This window comes from Sphaeroforma arctica, assembly GCF_001186125.1.
Source record: "Sphaeroforma arctica JP610 unplaced genomic scaffold supercont1.435, whole genome shotgun sequence".
Taxonomy (NCBI): Eukaryota; class Ichthyosporea; order Ichthyophonida; genus Sphaeroforma; species Sphaeroforma arctica.
Window position 1 is genome coordinate 34,673 of NW_014040123.1, and position 24,213 is coordinate 58,885.

Genomic DNA, 24,213 nt, shown 5'->3' on the forward strand with positions numbered 1-24,213 from the left:
AGTTGAAAAATTCTCAGTAGCCGCCAGCTGTTCGAGGTAGGGTAAGAGTAGAGTTCTGGATACCTAGGAAGCATTGCTGTTTGTCGCCAGGGAAGTTTAGGGTAAATCCGCTTGGAGATAATTTTGTGCTATAAGGCCCTGCCCTGGGTAAGTTCGGGATCTAAGTATGTAGTACCTAAATGTGGGAGTACCCCGGACTGTGATATATTTGATGCGATTGTCAGCGAGGCGTAGAGGGTAGCGGCCTGTCTCAACGTTGCGAAGGAGGTGACACGCCGAACTGTGCATGTATTTCACAGTTGCTCCACCATCGATGAGTAATGAGTCGTTGTCAGGCAAGCGAGTGTGAGTAGCTTGGCAAATGACAGGGATCGTGATACGTGCAATGGATGTAGTAACAGGACAGGGGAATTTCTGTTTTTGCTACGTTTAGAACAGACGATTTCTAAGTGCCCCTTTTTGGAGCAATTGGTGCATGTTAAGGACTGAGTAGGACATTCTGGGCTGTTGTGGCCCACAGTACCGCAGCGGCCGCGTTGCCTTTTAACATATATGCACTGTCTGCATTTCTCAATTTAACCTATTATACTATTTTGCGTAGATAAATCTGAGAACGTAAAAACGAGAAGCACAGCACAAGTATGCCTCTCGATTTATTTTCCACTTTTGTTAAGCATATATGTACCTAGTTAGTTCAATCTTCCGTATCACTAGTATATATTTACATAAATATACATATTTATTATATTAAAACAATACGACAATGATCAGAGCATACGGGGAAGCCGAGTTGGCCTGAGCTCAATGAAACGTCGCGGTGGCAGGATAACCTAACCTCCCGAGTAAAGTACTCGCGAATAAATTCACACACAGGTTCTAAATCAGTTCTAAAAGTGAGAGAGTGAAGGTGCTATCATTAGTTATCCCCCTCTATGACAATAAATAAAAGAGGAACATTTTAAGAGGGTTTTCTCCAGGATGACATCGCCGACTCCAATAGAATTGAGCTTCTACTACAGAATTTGATTACGCCTTGTGAGTCCTGGAAGTTTCAGAGAAATTTATATCACGAGCAGACAAATACAGGGAAGAATGTAAAAGGTGTGTTGATTCATTTGTTGTTAATTCATTTTGTTGTTAATTATGTAAGTCGATTGATTATTTTGTTATGCGTATAAAATTTTACACATCAAGTCCTGTTAAGTTGTGTTCTGAGTATTTGAGAAAATGTGATTGGCCTAGATCAATTTGACTTGTATGATATCCATACCCTGCGGTTGAATTATATTTCGCCTCACACTATCTTCTAGGATTCTTCGAGATGGGTGCTGTGTGGATATTCCCGACTTTCGCTATTTACCTCGGAACAGTGTAGAGCATCGAGACGTTCAGGGATGAAGATGATTTTATAAATGCGGTGTATGCCTACGCCGAGCGAATGCGGAAAGCTGTATTGTAAGTTTCAAGTGACATCAACTATATATATATATATATATATATATATATATATATATATGTATATATATATATATAATAGTACCCGATCCAATGTATGTAAGTTTGCACGCCGATACTTAATAACTCAATGCTAGCTCACAGCTATACGAATTCCATTATGTTTTCACTATGTTTTTTAAATATTCCAGGTTATGCCCTGTATTCCATGTCAAGACATACGTGAAGCAGTATTCGGAGCCTCTTCAAATTCCAAATGAACTTGATGTCGAGAGAAAATTATGTCAGATGTATCCTCCAAACAATCTTGGTCAACGAGGACGTAAAAAAAGGTCGACGTGCCAGGAGTCGACGTAGATACATGCACACCAAAAAACCACGAATATGTAAAATCTGCTCTGCAAAGTATCACACTGCCAAGACTTGTACATCGTCAGTACTCCGTAAATACTTGGCAAATCATAAAGTGACCGCTCTCATCAGTGCATACTCGTCGCCGGAAAGTAATTGCAATGTACATTAACACTACGGCATAAAGAAGGAAAATATTTCGCATGTGAATAACTTGTATATGAACTCTATCACAAGCTTATTCAACCCACCCCTCAAAATCCACTTAATACTACCCCAAATCAAATATCATTTTACTAGCCACTACCTCTAACAAATATGGTAGGGTTTGAGGATATATCTACTGAAATCACCGCGTGAGCGTCATGAAAACGTACTGCCGTAATGGTATAGGTAGTAATTAGTGAAATCTACGCACGCACGGGGTAGTGAATAGTGAATTCCCTTTATAAAATATGTCAGTCTCGCAGAATCCTGCCGTGATATCAATACTGCTTTGAAATTACTATATGAGCTAGGGTGCGTAATGAATAGTGAATTCCCTCTATAAAATATGTCAGTCTCGCAGAATCCTGCCGTGATATGAATACTGCTTTGAAATTACTATTTTGAGCTAGGCTGGACTAACAACCAACCGATGGTGTGTTGTGAAGACAATCAGACTACTAAGAAGATAACAGAAGAACTGATCACCAAGCGTGGTAAGCATATGGATATGAGTACAGCGAAGACCATTGTACTGGAGGATTGCCGATCTGGACTGAGGGTTATTGATGTATTGACGAGGGCACTAGCACGGATTGCTTTTAAGAGGCATCGTAATCACATGTTGAAACACCACTGTTACAACTATACAGTCGTCTACATCCAATTGCCGCTTCACTTAGTCGATGGGTGAGTTATATAGAGAATCGTGAATGGCCAAGTCTTCCGTCCATGGAGGTGTATTGAAAACCTGGACTCGGGAGTCGAGACTTAGTTGGAAATCGTTCATGGGTTTTTGTTGATAAGGTTTTGTAGACAGATACTGTAGTTTCCGTTGAGAAGGATTTTGTAAACAAGTGGTGTAGTTTGGGTTATAGAGGAAAAGAATAAGAAAACCTTAGTGCTGGCACCAACATTTGTAGCATCAAAGTTTGAGACCCCACCTGTGTGGTACATGGTGTCAATTTTGAGACCACAACTTTTTCTGATATAGAATTTGTAATATCTGAGCTGGGTTGTACAGTCAATTATACTAACTTGTGGTTTGTCATCAGGACAGCCAACTTACTAATATTGTGGCAGAGGAAATAAGCCCCAAGCGTTATATATATATATATATATATATATATATATATATATATATATATATATATATATTCGGGACAGGTTAACCTTCCCCTTTCCTTTGTAATAGCCGGGCCTCCATATTAGACTTTATGTTATAAACGTACTCTTAAGCAGTACGTAAACTATAAACGTACTCTTAGTAGTACGAGGAGCTTAAGTTTCCTAAATGGATTTTAACGGTTTTATTAATCAATACCTTTTCCATTTTACATATCAGATATTTGGACGAGGCCATTAAAAAGGCCCCAGTAAAACACCAAACATAAGAGTTGGTCTAGTTCTATTAATAGAACTATATTTACTTTCCAAATTTATTTGTATCTGAATACTTCGGTAGCGAGATGACTCAACCGAATGTAGGTTTCTAGGGACTATTAACATTACCTAGTTTATCCTTCGTTCATCCAACCAGATGTGCCAGTCTGATGAAGGCTAAGTCGGTAATTCTTGATAAGTGGCAAGTTATTGGATAATGCAATAACTAAGGACATCAAGAGTATTATTTATTCTGTTCTAAAGATAGGATTTTATGAGTCTCACGGATTCGCCCTAACGAAACATACCCTAGTTTCTAATAGAGCGACAACGAAACACTAATAAAATCCCTTCGGCGAAAACGGTACTGAGAGGATTACATATAGGCAATGTCTCAGCTTCACAATCCCTCAGAGTATTGCTGTATTCGCGAGGCATACCTAACTTTACTAAAAGTCTCATTTCGTCTATTTACTTTGAATTTCACGATACTTAGATTTTACCTACGCGTTTAATTACTCTAAGGCGTTAGTATCGCCTTGATAGACCGAATCTTACTCCTTTAAACCAAACCAGGTTTTTCCTGGGACCCACACGCTGAACCAATATCCCCATGCGGGAATAATTGGTCCCACAATTTCACCACAGTTTATCATAGTACAACTATTCGATACTATTCTTTAATAATCATTAGTTAATCATGTACAGAAGTTTCTAGGTCTCAATAGGTTATGGGCGAAAATATACCGGACAACGACTCTGTTTTACAGATTTAGGCTGAAGCCCCACTCCTACTCACCCCACTCGACTAAGGATACGCCATTCCTGACGATCCCCCCCCCCCCCCCTTCGACTACCCTGTTGCTCGCCTACCCTTCCGACCACAGCGCAGTCCCACGACCCGAGGCCTACCCCCTGACACACGACCCTGTCATCACCAACCCACCCACCACTTCTATGCCTTCTACTGCCGACAAAGAGTCTACCAATAAGGGTTATATCTGTTAGCGTGCGGTGTAGGGGACTATAAGTAAAGTGTTAGTGTATTTAAAGTATGGTGCAATCGAATGAATTTATTTATGATCTCAGTGATGGTGTTTGTACTAGTACTAGTGTTCAACCACTTGGGTTGGCCAGGGTAGAAACTCATATGATCAGTATGAGAAATCTTATGCAGAACACTTTAGCACTTGGATATATTTTCCAGAAATAAATATATCATATTCTCTGTTTCTACAGTCTCGGACCTCGGCTCTCGGCTAGCCGGTGGCCCGTATCCTATAAATAGAATAATCTGAGAAAAAGTCTCAAATTACTCTTACGTTCTCTCGGGCTGACCCACCTATACTTATATTAATTTGAGAACAAGTCCCAAATTACTCTCGGGCTGACGACGTAAAACGTTATTAACGTATATATAAATACGTCTTCTACTGTAGTCTCTCAACCTCCCTGGCCGTTCGACTACTTCACGCCGAGGTATCACCATCCAGGACCTCTGCCTTTATGTAGAGGAATAGAAAACCATGAGTCACATTCGGCCCGCTCGTGTGAACAAACTCGCTCTCCCCGCCGTCAACCCACTTGATGCTAAAGTTGATGATTTAATCAAACGTGTTAACACCATTTTCACTGCACCCCAACATCCCTGAATTCTCCCTCACTGACGCCGTCGCCCTCATAGACGACATTATCCCAAAGAGCATCTTCAAAGCTCAATCATCAACTGAATGGCCACAGTGGTCCCAGGCTGTAGACCGTGAGCGTGCGGCCCATGCCCGCAGCAAGCTTGCCGACAGCATTCCCATCACCGATGTTCCGCGCACTGCTAAAATCATACACTCCAAGTATGTATTTACGAGGAAGCACGATGAAAATGGCGAGCTCACCATCCACAAAGCGCGCATGGTGGCACGCGATGATGAGCAACAGCATGGGGACTCATTTTGGAACACATATGCCCCAGCAGCATCTTCCACCACGCTCTGCATTATTTTAGCTACCGCTACCTATCAGAATCGTACCGCCCATCATTCCGATGTTAACACGGCATACCTATACTCAAAGCTCGATACCCCTGTGTATATGTTTCCTCCGAAGGGCAGTGTCGAACTCGGACACTAGTTAAAATCAACGCTGTTCCCCGTGCCTGTCGGAATTTTTAAAGTAAATTTTGCTAATAAATCTAAGTAATTGGAACTATTGTAGTGTGACGACGGCAGGAAGTTTCTGGGCGGGTGGAAACAAAAGGTAACAACCTGTATCAAAAGATTTAGAATATAATTTTTTTTTTTGGTATGAAATGGTCTGGGTTTATAGTTGGTGTGAGGTTGAGAGATATATGTTGTGTACACACGTGCATCCATACTCCACTTCTTCGAGATGGGTTTTTGGTTATTTGAAATATCAAACCATCGCAGAATTCTTCAGGAAAGTACCACCCATGACCTTAAAACGATAAGGTAGGAATCGGAATCAAGTTGTTTTACATAGTTTATATTTTGGTTCTCTAATATGTCGCATTTTGAGCGTGTTGCTGTCACATTCTGGACGTATTGTTCCCCAATTTACCATAAGATGCTTCCAGTGCGACGAGAGTGTTTGGCAGAATATAGTAGCATCAGCAACGTACGAGGTAGAATTTTCATCCACTTTATTATTTGATGTGCAAGTATAGTCTTAACGTTTACTACCAAATTGTCGACTTATACCGCTGCGCTTGTTCAGACCAGTGCCTATCAGTGAATGATCATATTCCTTCCTCTTCGATGGATCAGCTAGTGTAGCGTGTGCCTGTTAATTGGTAATATAAATATAAGAAAGAGAAGAGGTCGGCATACACACATTTACATGCAGTTGGAAAGTGCAATCGCACATACAATGAAGAACATACCCCTACTATCTCCTGGAATCGTTCGGGGTTGCCATCCTCATTCTTATCGGGGTGATGCGTCCTGGCGAGAGTTTTGTATGCTTTCTTGATGTCCTCAGTAGTTGCAGTAGGTGGTACGTTGAGCACCTCGTACAAAGACTGTGTAATGTGTGCCTTTGACACCAACGTTGCATGGGGCTAATGATTAACATGCAACTCGTAGCAACTATCAGACGTGTGAATGTTCGATATACTATAAATATGCACAATTTCAAAAACATCTGCATGTATATTCTGTCACTTTTCCTAGTGTACTAGTAATGTAGACATTTGTTGACTGGTAGAGTGGATATATATATATGTGCACAAGGATTTTCACGATTGTTTAATCGAAAATTCCAACCAAAGATTCCGACTGAAAAATAATAATCCATAATCATTGAATTGATTATGCCATCTGTATATCAAAAATAACAGACATCATCAACGCATAGGCGCCTTACATCGAAACACACAAGAGCATATATTGGTAATCTATAATTATTACATTGCGATCCGCAGATCTAGATATATGAATTGAGGGCAAAGGTCTCATATGACCACAAGGACGTCACAAAAAAGCATCCATGGGCACATCACACGTGAGTGCACCGGATCACGATAGGTCTGACATCAGGCATGTGCGCAAACACGCGTCACAGCAGACAAAACACACCCCATCAAGCTTCTTCCTGCTTGATTTGCGTTGACCTCGAGCGGCCTCGGCCCTGTGTAGCTCATCCCTGATCCTTTCTTCCTCTATTTCTTGCTCGCGCTTGCTCCGCTGAGAAGGTGCATTATTACATGGATACCATTCATTGTTATTCAGCACAATATAGTGAAAGACAAGGTGATGTAGAGTGGGATTGACTACTGCTCAATCCTCTGCCCTACCTCTTGGATAGAGAAGTGACAGATGGTACGAAGATACTGAAAATAAACAAGTATTGATTAACACACAGCACATTCACGATAATAAACACAACAAGAAAATCTGGGTAGCAAATCAACGCATGTGCAAAAAAAGGGATGAAAGAAAATCTGGGTAGCAAATCGGTCCATGTGGAGAAATGAAATGGATGCTCGTGTTTCCAACCACTTGATTTTGGCTCTGTTGGTATAGAGCTCGAAGATTGTTTTTGCTCTTAAAAGCCCGAGGAGACACCAAATAGCGATATCGTGCTAGATACATATATGGTAATATACACGGATAAAACACCAACCGAACTTGTTTTTTTCTGCTGTGAGTAGAGTATGCGCGTCCCGAAAGTGAGAATAACGCCACTTTGCTATGAGGTCGAATTCAAAATATTCACTTGAGAAGGATAATCTACTACTAGAGAGAGAACTCTGGAGGGTTAAGAGAAGGTGTCCCAAAAGACATCCGGCTTTGCAAGTGAAAGAGCGCACTCGATGAGCTAAGATTTGATCTGACTGTCAAACAAGCTGTATCTAAGAGCAGAATAAGGAGCCATTGAAGTGATCGTTGCGATATAACTATAAGATAGTCATTAAAGGTTCTGAGCAAGGGCTCGCCCAACACCAATACTTTGAATCACAGTAGCCCATGGCTACACAAAATTAATAATAAATACTCGTAGTATGGAAAAAAAAAACACGCACTTCTAGAAGCGATAGCGTCAATACCCCTAATTACCAAAAATGAAACGAACGCATACACAACAAACACCAGTGAGTGGACTGTGTATCCTATATACTGACGGTCAAGTATACGAATTCTCTCTCATACACAGATGACATGTGTACGTGCTATAGTCGAAAATAGCCATATTCTCCCAATGGTTGCTCGAGAGGTGGTCGGTCATGAATGTCCAACATGGACCGGTCGTGCTTGAGATAGTATGGAAGCACATTCTAATAATCTATGCAGAATGTATATAATATCCCGTATTTCTGCTTCTTTAGGTACTATCGGCTGAATACAGTATTTGAGAAACGTCATGATGATCGGGATCCGATCGACAAAGTAGTGCAACATTACTATCTAATATTGATGCAAAACAAGACTTCTGATGGAAGTGTGACAAAAAATGGGAAAGAACACGATAGCATTCTGAGGTCTACAATAGGGTCGAACGATTCCAGCGCGATTTCATAACCGCCGGAAGACGTCGCGGCACCTCAGCATCGGGTGTGAAATGCTTTAAGAGACTTTAACTAAATTTGAGCATACATATGGAACATTCTAATTGAATTATCATCACATGCACAGATTGCTTATTCGCCATCGGGAGATTTTACTCGCATACCTCGTCTTGAATGCGCTTCTCAGAGTTGGCTTTTTTCAACTTCTCCTCCAGAAGCAAAAACCTCTCCCGTATTTCCTGATTGTTCGGCTGCATCGGTAGCACATCTGTGTACTCAAAATTATGACCAAAAAGAACAACACACGAATGCATTGTAATCAGCCACATCGCACGAACGTGTGAGAGCCCTCAACACAGGCAGAACACACATTGGTCACACTACCTATTCACCGAATGACTCCGCCCCTTCGTAAAACCAACAGAACATTCAAGATCCACAGAAAGCACAACGATGTGATATATCCACGAACGTAATTGAATAGCTGAATATGAACAGTATGTCATACAGTTGTATCTCGGATCGATTCACATAATTTTTTTCCACATAAATATACGCACAAAAAGTCGCAAATGAAACTACATATTGTACAGGTATATGTATGGACATGCGCGTACTTAAAGATGTATATACATTAAATAAATGTTATATACTTAGTTGTCTGCAAAATGCATACTCGAACGGTTGGTTAACTATTTTATAAATTACTATTATGTATATAGAGCATGACCCCAGTCAGATATCGACTACCATAATGAGAATGAAAGGCGTAGTACAAGCTCCTACGCAGACTACACAATACAGCCAAGGTGCACTCCCAACAAATTTGACACGCATCCATAATTGTCAATGACATGACACATGTGGTTTTCGAAAGTTTGATTAATGCAATGCATATATATACACACATGTAACAGTTGGTATTGATATATCTACCGAATTTACATTGAAGCATTGCACGAATTGCCACAGTATCTGTGTTCGATATGGATTTCAAACCACACCGTTTCATTGAATACGTTCATGTACGTAAAAAAATACGCAGCGTTGATATAATTTCTTAATATATGTTATAATACAAGAGGATAGATTCTTCATGATATTCTTTTTATGGATTTCCCTTGCATTTCAGAGAAGTCCTAAATTATACATGTAGCCTGTTTGATGCGTGTCTCGTACAGCACACACATACGAGAGGAAAAATGCGTACACACATAAACCCAAATACACAGCCACATATCGGTGCATACATTCACGTTTCAGCACATGTGATCCACTGTTGAAATACCTTCGTAAACTTCCTTGGCGTTCTTGTACTGGCGGATGCGTGTCGTCAAATTATCTGCAAAGTCGCCAAGCAGGGTATAAACTCCTGCCTTTCTGATTATGCTTTTGGCGAAGTTGTACTTTAAAACGAGTGCCTGTAAATTGTGTCGACGAGTCGAATCTAAGTGATAGATTTTTCTTCTTCTAAAGCATCTTATGAAAAATGTAAGAATGTCCTAAACAGTTTCCTCTCCTTGAAATTCAGGATTGCAAGCAATACTCATAGACGTGGTACACAAACCACACCACTTCAAACCCTTTCACATTTTGCTGTCGGGTCGAGCTCGATCATCGAGACAGCACAGATTCTAGTTCATACATGCACAAAATCGGCCCAGCACAAATTCTACTGATACTTCCGAAATCCAAATTCCAACAATTTTGGCACCCGTTGATAAATAAAATACGTGTGCGGTAACACGTGAATAATGCAGATGACTAACGCTTATGAATAGGCAATTACATGGAAAAGACATCGAGCAACAAATGTAAACGCTATGATAGCACTCGAATCATTGACAAAACACCCAACACATATGCGCATGTGGAAGCGCTATGATTGTTCACATCACATGTTCACTCGTGCGCTACGTATGCACTTACGTACAGAGCTGAAGAAATTGCACACGTGTATACCATCATCTTGCCACTAGTCCGAACCTATGGTACTACGCGAGAGCGCTGATGGAATCTCACACACGCTTCTGAAATCTCAATCACATCTAACGTTATTCTGGTACGCAGAAGTATATGGACGTATATGCTCTCCATACAATTTGATACTCATTATTCCACGCACAAAAACACACCTCACACTCGTATGCGACCCACCAAAAATGCGATCATACCTACAAAGATTAAAGATATATTCAGAAAATCACCTTATCACAGCAGGCCATGGCTTCCTTGAGTCGTGTAAGGGCTATCTTGGGCTGTCTCCTCTTCTTGAAGATCTTCGCCCGTTGCATCAGACACATGGCTTTGTTGTTGAGGCAGATGGCCATATTTGTCGGGTGATACTGCGAAAGCGAAGGTAGGAAGTTGTACAAAGCATGTAAATAGATGTCCAGAGATTTAATAGATACATTCATCAATACAATTTTATGAGCAAATACATCATACACCAGTACATCCAAAATATTAATCACTACATCTAATACAGACTCAATGTAGGTATACGATTAAGTGAAATCTGTACATTTATGCAATTCATGTTAAGTAATCTTTAACAATAGCATAATCAATAGCATAAGCGTGTCATATCTAACCCTTAAAATCAAAACTCTCAATGGCCACTGGCAGTTGAGTAATGTGCTGCAGCGCCACTGCAGTCGCCCTAATCATCAAATTTATGAATATATTTAGTCTGCCAAACAGTTACAGAGATACTGGAAGTTTGCTGCCTATCTTACACTCCATAGATTCACATCGTAGGTGAGTACATACACATAATAACTTGCAGGACCATGCACATACCGGCTCTGTCAGTTCACTGGCTTTCGTGTAGTTCTCAGCAGCGTCCACGTAGTCGCCCCTATTGAATGCCAGTTTTCCTTCGCGTCGCCTGTCAAACGAACAGGAAGAAATGTAAGAGGCGCAGGACAGATATCAACTACAAAGAGAACTAGTTAGGATTGATGCAGGCTTTCACAGTGAATAAGTCAGATCCCAAGCAGGGCCAGCGCATCATTTTGAGTAGCAGCAATACTAGTACAGCGTGAGATACGTAGTTCTTTTTTAAATCCTGACTAAATTATGATATATTCTGGCTTTTGCTACAAATTTGCCGTGTTAAGACACAAGATTAAAATTCTATATTCAAACCCTTAGTCACAGTTTAATTCTGTGTCACACACACAAACCTTTACAACCACGAGCAAAGGTACGCGCAGACTCACACATGATACACCTACTCGCTCATATATGGGGATATACTTACACTTGCAATATAGTCAATGTCAAATGCTTAGACACAAGCACAGTCACGTATCAAGGAAAGATAATATCCACAAATTTTGTCTTTGAAAGACACACACCGATGACACAGGACTATCGATTTCTGCAGCCGCTGTTGCATTCCCACCCGCAGTTGTCCGATGGTCTGCAAAAGAATACCCATCGCAAAGTGTTAGTAACCCGTAGCAATAAGCTAATTGAAGCCTTATCAGTAATTCAGAATGTCTGGGATGTACGACTTCCATTGCCTGAGAGCACAGGTATGTGCATATGTATGCAGCTACCTCCAATTAGAATTCAAATCTGTCCTGTAATAATATACCGGTAAGAAGCCTGCAACTACGCAATGCTCATGCGCGTACATATGCATATATACCTACAGCAAAATTTTTGTATACTCATGAAAGATCGCAATTGGCTTGCAGAAAAAGAGCGAACACATGAAGTTCTCCGCATACAAGTGCATGTATATGCAATTGCAAGTATAAGGACTTTTTTAGAACCAACAAACATCAGATTAAACATCGTGTTTATCCAACTGATAAGGTATCTTCAATCAAAGCAAAAGCTCACTTACCCGTGCACTCTCAACTCCAATATGTACACAGACATCCCAATAAAAAAGAAAGATGGAATATACAATATGCATTCCATGATTTCTGACTGCCACAGAAGCATCGATACTAATACAAATATGTGCACAACAGATCAACAATAGATTCAGCCCTTGAGTGCAAACTCACCATTTTGGTAGCTTTATCTATCTTAGAACTGTCCGACGTGCCCTGTAACACTGTATCATCCACAATGACAATGACAGTCTCGAAGTCAGCGTTCTCATACGCACACAGCGACAGCTCAGAGACCAAAGGTATCTTCCCAGTCATGGGATCACTGTGACACCCGTGTCAAGGGCAGAAGGAGGGCATCACGTGAGTCATGAAATGTGTATAGATGCAAATGAGACTTAAAGTGCACGTACTTGTACGTGGTCATCTATGGATAAAGGTTCAACTGCATATACTGATGTATATATGTATGTACAAATGCGTGTGTACGTTAGATTTAAATCGTTACGTATATCTACATGATGTAGCATACTCGTAGTCTATGACACCACTAGAGATTGCGTACTGTGGCAGGATACGCGTTATCAACTTCACACGATATATTACGTTGGCAACATGAAAGTACACACTAATGATACGCCTATGCAAACCATCAAGTGCCTATGTAAACAATCAGGTGCCTATGTAAACCATCAAATGCTATGTAAACTATCAGGTGCCTATGTAAGCCATCGGGTGCCTGTAAACTATAAGATGCCTATGTAAACCATCAGATGCTATTTAAACTATCAGGTGAATATGTAAACTATCAGGTGCCTACGAAAACATGTGCATTTTTACACACCTCTCGTAAACTTCTGTGAGCAGTGTAGTCGCGGCCTCTAAGTCTCCCAGACCGAGGCGCAAGTAGCGGGCATACCATAGCTGTGGGTTGAGGGAGGAGGATACATGTTAAGATAGTGTGATATATGTGTCACGGAATTAGTGCCAGATTGGTATCACAGTTTAAATATTTTCTGGATAAATATCAGATAACAAGATATAATGGGATGAGTATTTCCGAACACATCAAAATGGCATGAATCTTCAGCGTCGTGAGGGCTTCGATAGAATATTAAATGCCATGCAAGTGTCAGGATGAGTTCGAGTGTGTGGTGAAACAGTATCATTGACACACAAGCTCATTATCTATAGTTTACATCTTCATAACTTAATGCTAGAAAATTCCACATACTATCACAGCGCAGCCAACTTGTAGAATATACTATCAGCTAATTCGACGATATCATAGAACTCTCTAACATGCGGTTGCGATTGCTCTAAATTGGTATCAATATTATACAACATCAGTAGTCCAAATCCGTCAGCCAAGGTATCACATGTTTGTCAGATCGGTAACTAATCAGAGTCAAAGAATACCGCCACAGTATCCAGATTCGTACCGAGTTAGTGTCAGCGATTCGAACTCAGTGTCAACAATAGCATCCGTATTATACTAGATATCATATCACTTACGAGTACCAACTAAGTATCAGATCTCTAAAGAGTTAGTGTCAGATAATAGTATAGAATCATTACAGGTTTAATGACTTTTTGAAACCTGCAGATTTGATAGTGCCTTGTCAAAGTAAGCAACTGTGGGATAGTCTTCAATTCACAGGTGTTCACTGGTCATGAGCTATTCCTAACCACTTGGTCTCTTACAAGTAATAATAAATGTCAGGTTGACTTCGGTGGTGGGCGGGCAGTTTGCAGACAAATCGTGCTAATGTGTGTAAGACGTAGTGAGCAATATACCGTTTGCGTGTAGCACCACACTCAGCCCTAGCAAACACCAAGCAACGGTACACAAACATAAACGTATGATTTACATCGCTTCCAGCATGTGGACAAATACATACATACATATACACATACAAATCATCCATTTATACATACGAATACACACAAAAATTGACACGCACCCCCCTTACCTGACAATTGACCGATCGGGGACATCTGCTCTGCAGCATCTTGATGGCCCGTACTAATGTTGCACTGTATTGTGTGCTGCTTTCAGCGGAGTCTGGGTCATGGCCTGCAGAGGTCATATACGTGTACGTGAAGCCATACATGAAAATAAGTGATAAACATTCCAGAAGTAACATTGATACGCAAAAACCAGTGATGTACATCCCGAAAGCAATATTACTACGCGAACACCAGTGCTTCAAGGTGATCACAAAAGTCTGTGGCCAAAGAAAAAATTGTCAGCTGCGGAAGACAGTCTCAAAAGCCTGACATAAAGACATAAGAAAAATATCGAATGCCAGTTCAATGTCCCAAATGAGGAAAATTAGCGTGGACATGACATATCATCCAGGTATGCAGTTAGTGAGAAGCGAGTATAGCGATCTGCGTTAAGTGTGCATATGATTGGAAATAAATGCCAATGTGAATAACAATTCGCGTTTAGCGTGTCAATACAGAAATTGCCCATAGGATGTAGATCGATGTCTAATCACCAGAAGTCAGGGAACAAGAGTCATGTCCCATTTGAACATACTGTGCTTGGAAGGGTCAGAATACGGAATGCACACAGAGGCGATAGGTTAGATCCAAAGTCTATATATATGGGCGACCGTGTTTGCAAATACAGCTGGAATCAACTAAAACTATTATTCTACTCAAGCCTATAAGATTCCTCAATTAGCGTTCACGACTTTACTATGCGAGATTGTGACTATCTAAAAAACGATTTGCGACCATTTACATTGGATGATTGATTTAACTGGTACACTTGTCGTGCACATAGTCGTAAACGATACACAGAAACTAACAATTAAATGTACTGAGCTTTATACACACAATATGTACACGTACATCCATTACAGCTCCGAAATCCCACGTATACACAGACTACAAACAGTGGAATGTCCCTAAAGCAAGCACTCCGTGAATGCGGTAAGCACATCCCATTCTCAATTGCGATATACAAGAATACTGCATTGCACACACCTATGAAAACATCCATAACAACACATTACATATACCTTCAAGATTAGGCTCGTACTGAGCTTTAATAATGAGATACATCGCCTTGAGCTTGTCAACAATAGCTGTCAATGTGTGTAGTTCATCCGAGAACGAGTGCTCATGCGACGGTGCAGTCTGCTTGTCAAGCACATCCTGCACTCTTGATAGAGAAAGATCCACCTGCGAGATCACGCCCCGGTTCATCTGCAATAATTTCATACATGCCAAAAACGACCAATATCGTTATGCTACGATCTGAAATACGTGATAAATGTATTCACACAACCAACTTGAGACACACCCCATAATATGTATGCATTGTACATACGGGACCTAAACTCCCGTTGAACTAAATGCAAAACCCAATTTGATTTACATCTGTAAGATCTAGCTAATTCAAAACACAATAGGTCGATATGACAACAGTATATTACAGTAGAGAAGTTCAGCTTTTGTGAGTGACAAGAACATGCGTGGGCACCTGCATTACATGTACGCAAACGCATACCTGGGCATACACAATTGCATAGTTCAAGGTGAATAGACATAAATGTTATTGACGTGCAGTCCTATACACACACAAACATTCGTATATCTATATATACATGTATAAATATATAATATACGCACACACATACATACACACATACACACATACACACACACACACACACACACATATATATATATATATATATATATACATATATATATATATATATATCATACACACACACACACACACACACACACACACACACATATATATATATATATATATATATATATATGTACATGTGTGTATGTACTAATTCTGGACATTTTCGTATGTATATAGAACTAGCTAATAAAGTTGTTAGGCCCATCTTATTGATATCACACTGCAGGGCTGTATCCCACAAACACACCCTGTGTATTCATCAATACCCACAGTGTGCATACATAGATCACAAAAAAATAGAGAGCATGCGATACACGTATGCAAACACCAGTGTATAAAATGGGCACAAGCCTATACATGCCCACGTACTATACACGTATACACGTCCCCGCAAATACACCTGCATTCTAGCGTATGCCAGCATACACTCCAGGTTTTCCGAGTCACATATTAAAGCTTCCACACAGTCGGCCTCGGCTTTGATATGATATTTCAGCGCGTCCAAACAGATGGCGCGCTTCGTGTACAGCTGACTCAGCACATCGGCGTCTTCTCGGCGGTCGGTGCGCTGTGGCCGGCTGGTGGCGCAACGCGGATGCAGCTGATCCACATCTGTGTGTTTACGTTTGAGAATTACTCCATGTGTGCATGCATGTATGCGCGATCGAGCGTGTATATATATGTTTGTCGTAGCCTTGGAGTCCTCAAAAACGGGTTGAATACATTAATTCAGCAGTGTGAGCGGTGTGTTCGCTAGACTGAGACCGCATAGCAAGATGACACAGGTCATCTATAGCAACATGAGTGAATGCAACCTTTCTTTCTATGTCTTGTACGAATGAATGGAACTTATAGGTATAAAGTTGTATCGAGCAAAACTCAGTGAGTGAGAGAGTGAGGGAGTGAGAGGCAATAAATTTACCACATTCCGCTAAATCGGGATGTATATTCAACCTAGAACACTGCACTACCGTTGTGAATTCATGCCATGATTAGTGTACTTGATTAATAGACATCAGTCGAGCCTAATTGAGGATTCATAGGAACACTAGACATTGGGAGATATGCCTGGATGAAGAAGTCTAGTATTCTGTGCCGTTTCTCAGTAGGATTAGAAATGTTTACTGCTGTGGTCCGTATGGCCAAAAAGCACTATTAAATTCATCGCGGAGGCGTGTATGCATGTTCACTTGTGAATGTGTAGATGTTTGCACGGACACGTATACATGTGTTTGTCGCGTATATGTGTATTTCTGTTGGTATATAGTATTATATCCAAATTCATATTATTGCTAATGCTGCAATATTGGGCTTTGATGCGTCTAATCGGTAGTTCAGGAACTGCACAACAACTTATTTGTCATAAAAATCTTTCACGAAATTGAGACAGCAGGAAATTCATGCACGACAGATCTGATATAAGAACCTGCCTGCCTGTTCAAATAGAGTGGTGTTCTTGCTACCTCAATGCATACCTTTGGCCGAGATCTTCAAGGGCAGATGCGATACACACGATCCACCGCCCATTCGTTTAGTGTTGTCGACCATATGTTCGATTGCTTCATTGTACAACCTCACAGCATCTCGTTTGCTCTCACGCGAGGCCTTGCTGGAGACGAATGAATTGCAAAATCGTCATGTCAAAAATGTGACTAAAATTCAATCAACAACAAATACAAGTCGGAAAGCTTAGATATAGGACCAACATAAAAAACTTATAAATCATATGAAACTGATCAATGATGCACTTATATTAACCGTATCCGATCTTTGATAAGAATGAAAATGTGACTGGCTTGGTAATTCACGGATCGATACTGCAAGTACGTAGCCAACAATTTACGAACACTCTTGCTTTCACGCAAATCTACATCACTGCATACGAAAACATGCACCTAAATGTAGTGATTGGGTGTTAAAATATTTCTTCCGTAGACGCCGAGATTTCATTGTATTGAGACACTCTTTAAGGACATTCACATATGTGATGTTGTGTCGATAATATATATACATGCCCTCACAAATCACAATGCCATGACTACCCAATATCCATGCCATACCTCATTCTAGATAAAACAAAAGAGCAAACTCGATCTTCTACTCTGAGTTCCTGAAATCGAACTATTCTATTTATAACCAATTGGCAAGGGGTTTCAACCCCAATAGCGCGTAAGCTCTCAGCGCAAAGTCCACTTCCAGGGGGATACACAAGTCCGGTTGGTTCACTTCCTTCGCTTCCAAATGACCCTGAGCACCTATTTGGCTGTCTTGATTGGTCGATAGCCCTCACCATTGGCACTGTATCAGTATCAACCGTGGTGGTGAACATGCTTATTAGTTACTTCATTCTTGCTCGAATTGTTCGAGAATGGAATAATGATAAAACATACAAAATAGAATTCGTGATAGTCTCACAGAGAAGTTGCATACACCGACCTGTACATGTTGAATGCACACTATTCCGTTAGGCTTACACTTGGGGTTGCTGCATAACAGAACGCCATTCAATCCAGTCAAGTGCAATGTATCAATATCTAACACATACCAGTGTCAACAAACAACCCGATCTTCGGTGCGCCATCATTACGCACCGCCCCTTCCGTTGGGTGTGTCGTTGAAAGTGCGGGAGATGTGTCAGGCGATGTCTCATCGATAGCTGTAGCCATGTCCGCGGGTCCAGGTGTGGTACTGTCTACTTGTGTGCTTGTGCTTGTACTTATGGGTTTAGCCGCTTTTGTGTTTGTACTTGTGGTTGCATTGTATGTCGTGAACATAGGTGTGGAAGTATTTAGTGAGTGATGTGTGAGTTCACCTTTCGGTTGAGTGGTAGATTCATTGTGGATAGATGAGGGTGTCAAACCTTCCACAACCTGTTTGCCATCCGTGTCTAAGCTTCTGTTCTCGTGAGCACTGGGGCTTTTGTGAACCGGTTGTTGCACAGGTTCCGACTTGATACCAATCGAAGCCTCTTCCACTATCTCGCGTTCAGTCAATTGAGATTTACCATTTCTGGCGTTCTGATTGGACTCTTTTGGAAAGGCGTCGCCGCCCACATCCGGGATCAAATCGCTGAAGACTTGTCCTACAACAGGAAGTGCCTCGGTCTTCACTTTGTGGCTGTTACTAAAAGTGTCTTCATGGTGGATGCCTGCAAAAGTACTGTGTGATGTCTGTTTGGTATTCGCATCATCAGCGCCATCGCTATGGTTATCACTATCGGCCAATGTATCCAACAACCCCTTCACCATTGCGCTCGCAAGGGCACTCTTGACTTTAGGGGCACTGCTGAGCAGCATGTCCAACGCACTGTGCGTCAGTGCAATGCAATAGAGGCGATGCAATACAGTACGTTAATAGGAATAAAACATTACCAACGTATGCGTGCAGATAGAGTTGTATTGATGTGTATGCGAGCGAATGCTACCGTGCTACACCAACACGAGCTCATATACATATAGTTGAGTAAACTGACCTATATATATAAATGATCTTATCATATGTACATAAACATCTACTGATTATTTACTTCCACACCTTAGCCGGGGTGGCGCTGGTTTCTTTGGGATCCTCACTAGTTTCGGAGGCTTTGATGTGACTGCCACACTGGGCAACGTGTCCTTTGCGGGTACAGCGGTTGCTGCAATACCCTCCATCCCATTCGTGTGACTGGATTCGCACGCTCTATTGATAGACTGCATGGGCACATGGTATGGGGTTGCATGGTATGGGGACCCCAGGTTTGCCATGGTCAATTCTTCAATTGGCGGTACGGTGTGCTGTACATTCGTGCACGACATTGCATTAAAGAAAAGATGAATTCATATGACTCTTAATTTCATTAAAGGACAAATGAATTCATATGACTTAATTTGTACCACTGTATACATAGGTATAGGTAATTCTTAAAGGAGATACAACAATCAACTATATGCGCAGGCACAGGTGAATACAAACACTGACTTGGAATAGCAACCTTCAGTCCGAAATGAATGAGTGCAAGTGTGAGTGTTAATCATTAGAGACTCGAGAACGATCACCCAACACCAGCAAACGAATATTGCGGATTGTGTGTGCATGAGCTATGTCATAATACGAAATATTCTTTGAGATTATTAGTTTCGATAAATGTGACGGAGTAAACTGTAAACAAGTATTACAGCGACACAACAACATCGGCGGAGGGACAGACACTCCACACCTGTCAACAAAATACAGAGCTTCACGAGATACCGAGATTTTAAAAAACTCCATACGTAAGGAAGAGCACACGGCACCGCCGTACATAGACCGTCACACAGCGATCATGTTCCAAAGAGCAACGCTCAGATACAGCTAAGTGTCTCGAAGATATCAATACGAAGGATCCTACTCAACAATTCCAAACTGTTATAAGCGCATGCAACTATACATATGTGTGCGTGTTTGTGATGTAGTATTCAGTCATGTTCATAAAATTGTGTATAAAGAGATGTTTACTTATAGAAAGCTCTGCGACACCACGCATCGTCAAAATATACGTATGTGGTAACCATAAATTAATGTCCTGGCGTATTACTGTGAAGAATGTGATATCGTGAATACCACATGTAACAACATACGTACTCTGTAATGTGCTTGCCAAGCCTCTAAAACGTATTTTCAACATCGTGACCACGCATGTAGATAGATCGACCCGTAGTGTATGCCAAATCATCTCTATTAAGTAGGGCGTACGACTACAGCAGACAACACGAGTACTCGGTGACACACACTCTACCTGAGCTGGAGCAGATTCGTCGTCCGAGTCGTCTTCGCCACTGCCTTCCGAACTGGGACTATAGAATTTGGAGCTGGTGGTTGGCATTGGTGCATGAGCTGAGTCGGTTACAGCATGGGTGGCTCTCTGAGAGCTGCCACTGGCCTTAACTGGTGACGCACGTGGGCTGGTGGTCATGCTCACATCCACGTGTGCTATATCCGTCTTCGTTCTATTTCTAAACTCAGATTGTGGTGATTGCTTGTTAGGCTGTGCAGATTCCTCTGTGCCAAATAGGTCAGATTCAATCATTTGCATGATGTCTGGTGGAGCGTAGTCAGTTGTCGCAACTGCAGGCTTTGGTTCGGGCGAGACAGTATCACCCACACTCCCATTGGATTTACCATTCCGATTGACTGCCTCTGTTTCTGGCAGAGGCCTATGATTCGGTACAGTCGTTGGCTGTAACAGCCCAAATATATCGGCTTCAGTCAGCTCTACAAAGGGTTCCTCGAACTCTGTCTGGGTATCTAACTTCAACTTAGCGACATATCCAGAGGTTTCCTCAGTTTCCAACGGCAAACCTTCTAATATCTTGCGCGGTGGTATCGGTTTACTTGTTTGCGGCCCGAATAAGCCTACTGTCAAATCAACATCCTCACTTCCCACACTCAAGTACGAATTCTTCCTTCGCCTGCGAACGGAAACCCATAATTTAGAATGATATCTAGACATTCTCCATAGATGCAATTGTATACGCTGCATATATACATGCACATATACACACGTGAACACACGCACGTACACACACACACACACACACACACACACACATATATATATATATATATTACTAAATTTATATATGTATATGTATATGTATATGTATATGTATATGTATATGTATATGTATATGTATATGTATATGTATATGTATATGTATATGTATATGTATATGTATATGTATATGTATATGTATATGTATATGTATATGTATATATATGTATATGTATTATATATATATATATATACTACAATATTATATATGTATTATATATATATATATATATGTATGTGTGTGTGTGTGTGTTTATATACATATAGTAATCCATAATTACAATATAAACATACCGAAATATTGAATGATGTCCCAGACACACATACACATATGCGCGTGTATATATAAGAACAGTCCACGCTACATATTCTCGCATAGAAGCATGAAAGTCTCAGATGTATGTAGTGAACTCTTGCAATATACTATCTTTAAAGCCGTAAGTGTACATGTGTTACTCCATGTATTTATAAATCGGATGTCATGAGAAAATATGAGTACACACCTACTCATACATATTTCCGGCAGAACAATAACTTATACAGAAGTTTACAGCTCAAATGATAGGGTCGGGATGAACAGAGAATTACGAAATAAAAGTTTAAATAAACGATACTGCTGCGTGCGAGTCCATGGCCAACCATCACACCGATTTTCCTGCGAATACTTACCTACTGCTTTCACTCAGAAGATTAAGTCCAATTTCAGACCGTCCCAATGTGGAGGCGCGGTCTTGTTCCACTGTCACATCTGCTGCTCTTGCTTTGATGTGTGTGTGTGTGTCGTCCGTTCCGATCATTTCCCTCGAGCCTAGGTCAACAAGGAATTCAAAAGCGGCCAGGCTTAGCTTGCAATATGTATCGTGTAAATACCCAAAGGGACAGCCAACCGAGATACAAAAGTAATAGAAGCATAACAATACGCCGATACAAAAGTAATAGAAGCATAACAATGCGCCGATACAAAAGTAATAGAAGCATAACAATGCGCCCATACAAAAGCAGATAGAAGCATAACAATGCGCCGATACAAAAGCAATATAAGCAACCAACCGGGATAAAAAAGCGTCAATGGTGTATGGAAACGTATTTATAGCAATACTCAAGTTGAACATTGAGAATTTGTGGATCAGGAGCCTTGGCCTCATCGGATATCCGCTGCACTGAATTGTATGCTCTGGTTTAAATACACATCCGTACCTTAGCAATGGTAGACACGTACCACAAAACACCATCTGCCATAAACAGGCGACAACACCATTCAAACCAACCAGACGCCCGTAGTGAAACACAACTCCGCAAGACGTATACCATGCCGTACATTACCATCTATTCATTTGACTATTCATTTAGCACACACTTGCAGCATTGCAAACACTTTGCATGACAGCACATTTGCCCCTAGTGGATTCTGCTATCGACTGGACGCCAAGCTAGGAGACAAGACCAACTCATAATAGTATAATTTTATAATTCATGATTATATAATGACAAACTCACAATATTATAATTATATAATTCATGGTTATATAATGACAAACTCATAATATTATAATTATATAATTCATGGTTATATAATGACAAACTCATAATATTATAAGTATAATTTATGGTTATATAATGACGAACTCGTAATATAATAATTATACATCATAGTTATATACCCATAATCTCTAACATTATAATTATACTTCATAGTTATATAATGACAAACTCATAATATTATAATAACAATTCATAGTTATATACCCATAACATCATAGTAAATACGCTCAAGATTTCTCACTTCGATTATGGCATGCGCAACATTTGGTTCCTGATGACCATTTAAATCAGACTTGTAATCCGATAGATACCACAGTACTCAAATAGAAAAAGAGATCAACACAGTCGATTGGTTGGGTACTTTGTTAGTGCCACTAGTACCGCCTGCAACAAAGCAAAGCTGAACTGTACCTCTGTCATTTCCGTCTACTTCAAATGCGGCCAGTGATACCGAACTATCTGCTGGGCGTGATGAGGGTGCGAACAGGCCAATAATGGTCGGCGGAGGCTCAGACTCGAGTGGTTTAACGGGAGAAATAGTCGAGGCGTCTGAATCATCGCCATTTGGTGGTAGCAGTACATGTACAGAAGATTTGAGTGATTTCATCAGAGGCAATGCCCAGGCATCTTATGCAGATAGTCTGCGTAGTGTTGAAACAGGTAAAGCCTACAGGTGCTTGGAACTGCAGAAGCCACATACACACGTATTATTTATATTCAGGATTCAGCTAAAGAACGAACTGACGTGTTTAACAGGTCCGTGTGATTTTGAACTGTGTGTTTCTCTGGCAAGTTCAGCATTGTTCCATTAGGAAATACCATAACCAAATATGCAAAAAGCTGAAATGGCGGATGTGTATATGCATGTAAGCATACATATCAGAAGTATTCAAGCGAAAGCCACGTGTTAGATAGCTCAATACACTGACATCGAGACATAATTACCAAAAATGCACGAACATATATATAGCACGCGAGTGAGACCACGCACATTGATGATAGCCACGGGCTACTGAATATAAGTATATTCTCATATCTGAACGTGTAATCAAATGAACATGACTATAATATCAATGAAGCATACCATTTTACATACGCTTCGTACAACAACGCAACTCTTTAACTATTAAATTTCTTGCCTATACATATACACACACACACA

The 24,213-nt window shown here is 40.7% G+C and overlaps 1 protein-coding gene across 1 annotated transcript; it reads right to left on the reverse strand.

Moving 5' to 3' along the window:
* Positions 1–6,037: 6,037 nt before the first annotated feature.
* Positions 6,038–23,658, reverse strand: SARC_06215 (hypothetical protein; the record flags this gene model as incomplete). The annotated part of the gene is made up of 20 exons (XM_014299887.1): positions 6,038–6,186; positions 6,287–6,439; positions 6,981–7,088; positions 8,575–8,678; positions 9,699–9,831; positions 10,618–10,755; positions 11,213–11,300; positions 11,773–11,837; positions 12,436–12,586; positions 13,106–13,185; positions 14,235–14,338; positions 15,294–15,480; positions 16,338–16,549; positions 17,413–17,546; positions 17,998–18,235; positions 18,483–19,243; positions 19,472–19,713; positions 20,694–21,366; positions 22,179–22,317; positions 23,463–23,658. 20 exons carry the CDS (start codon positions 23,656–23,658, stop codon positions 6,073–6,075), a joined length of 4,020 nt encoding a protein of 1,339 aa, XP_014155362.1. The 3' UTR covers positions 6,038–6,072.
* Positions 23,659–24,213: the final 555 nt, after the last annotated feature.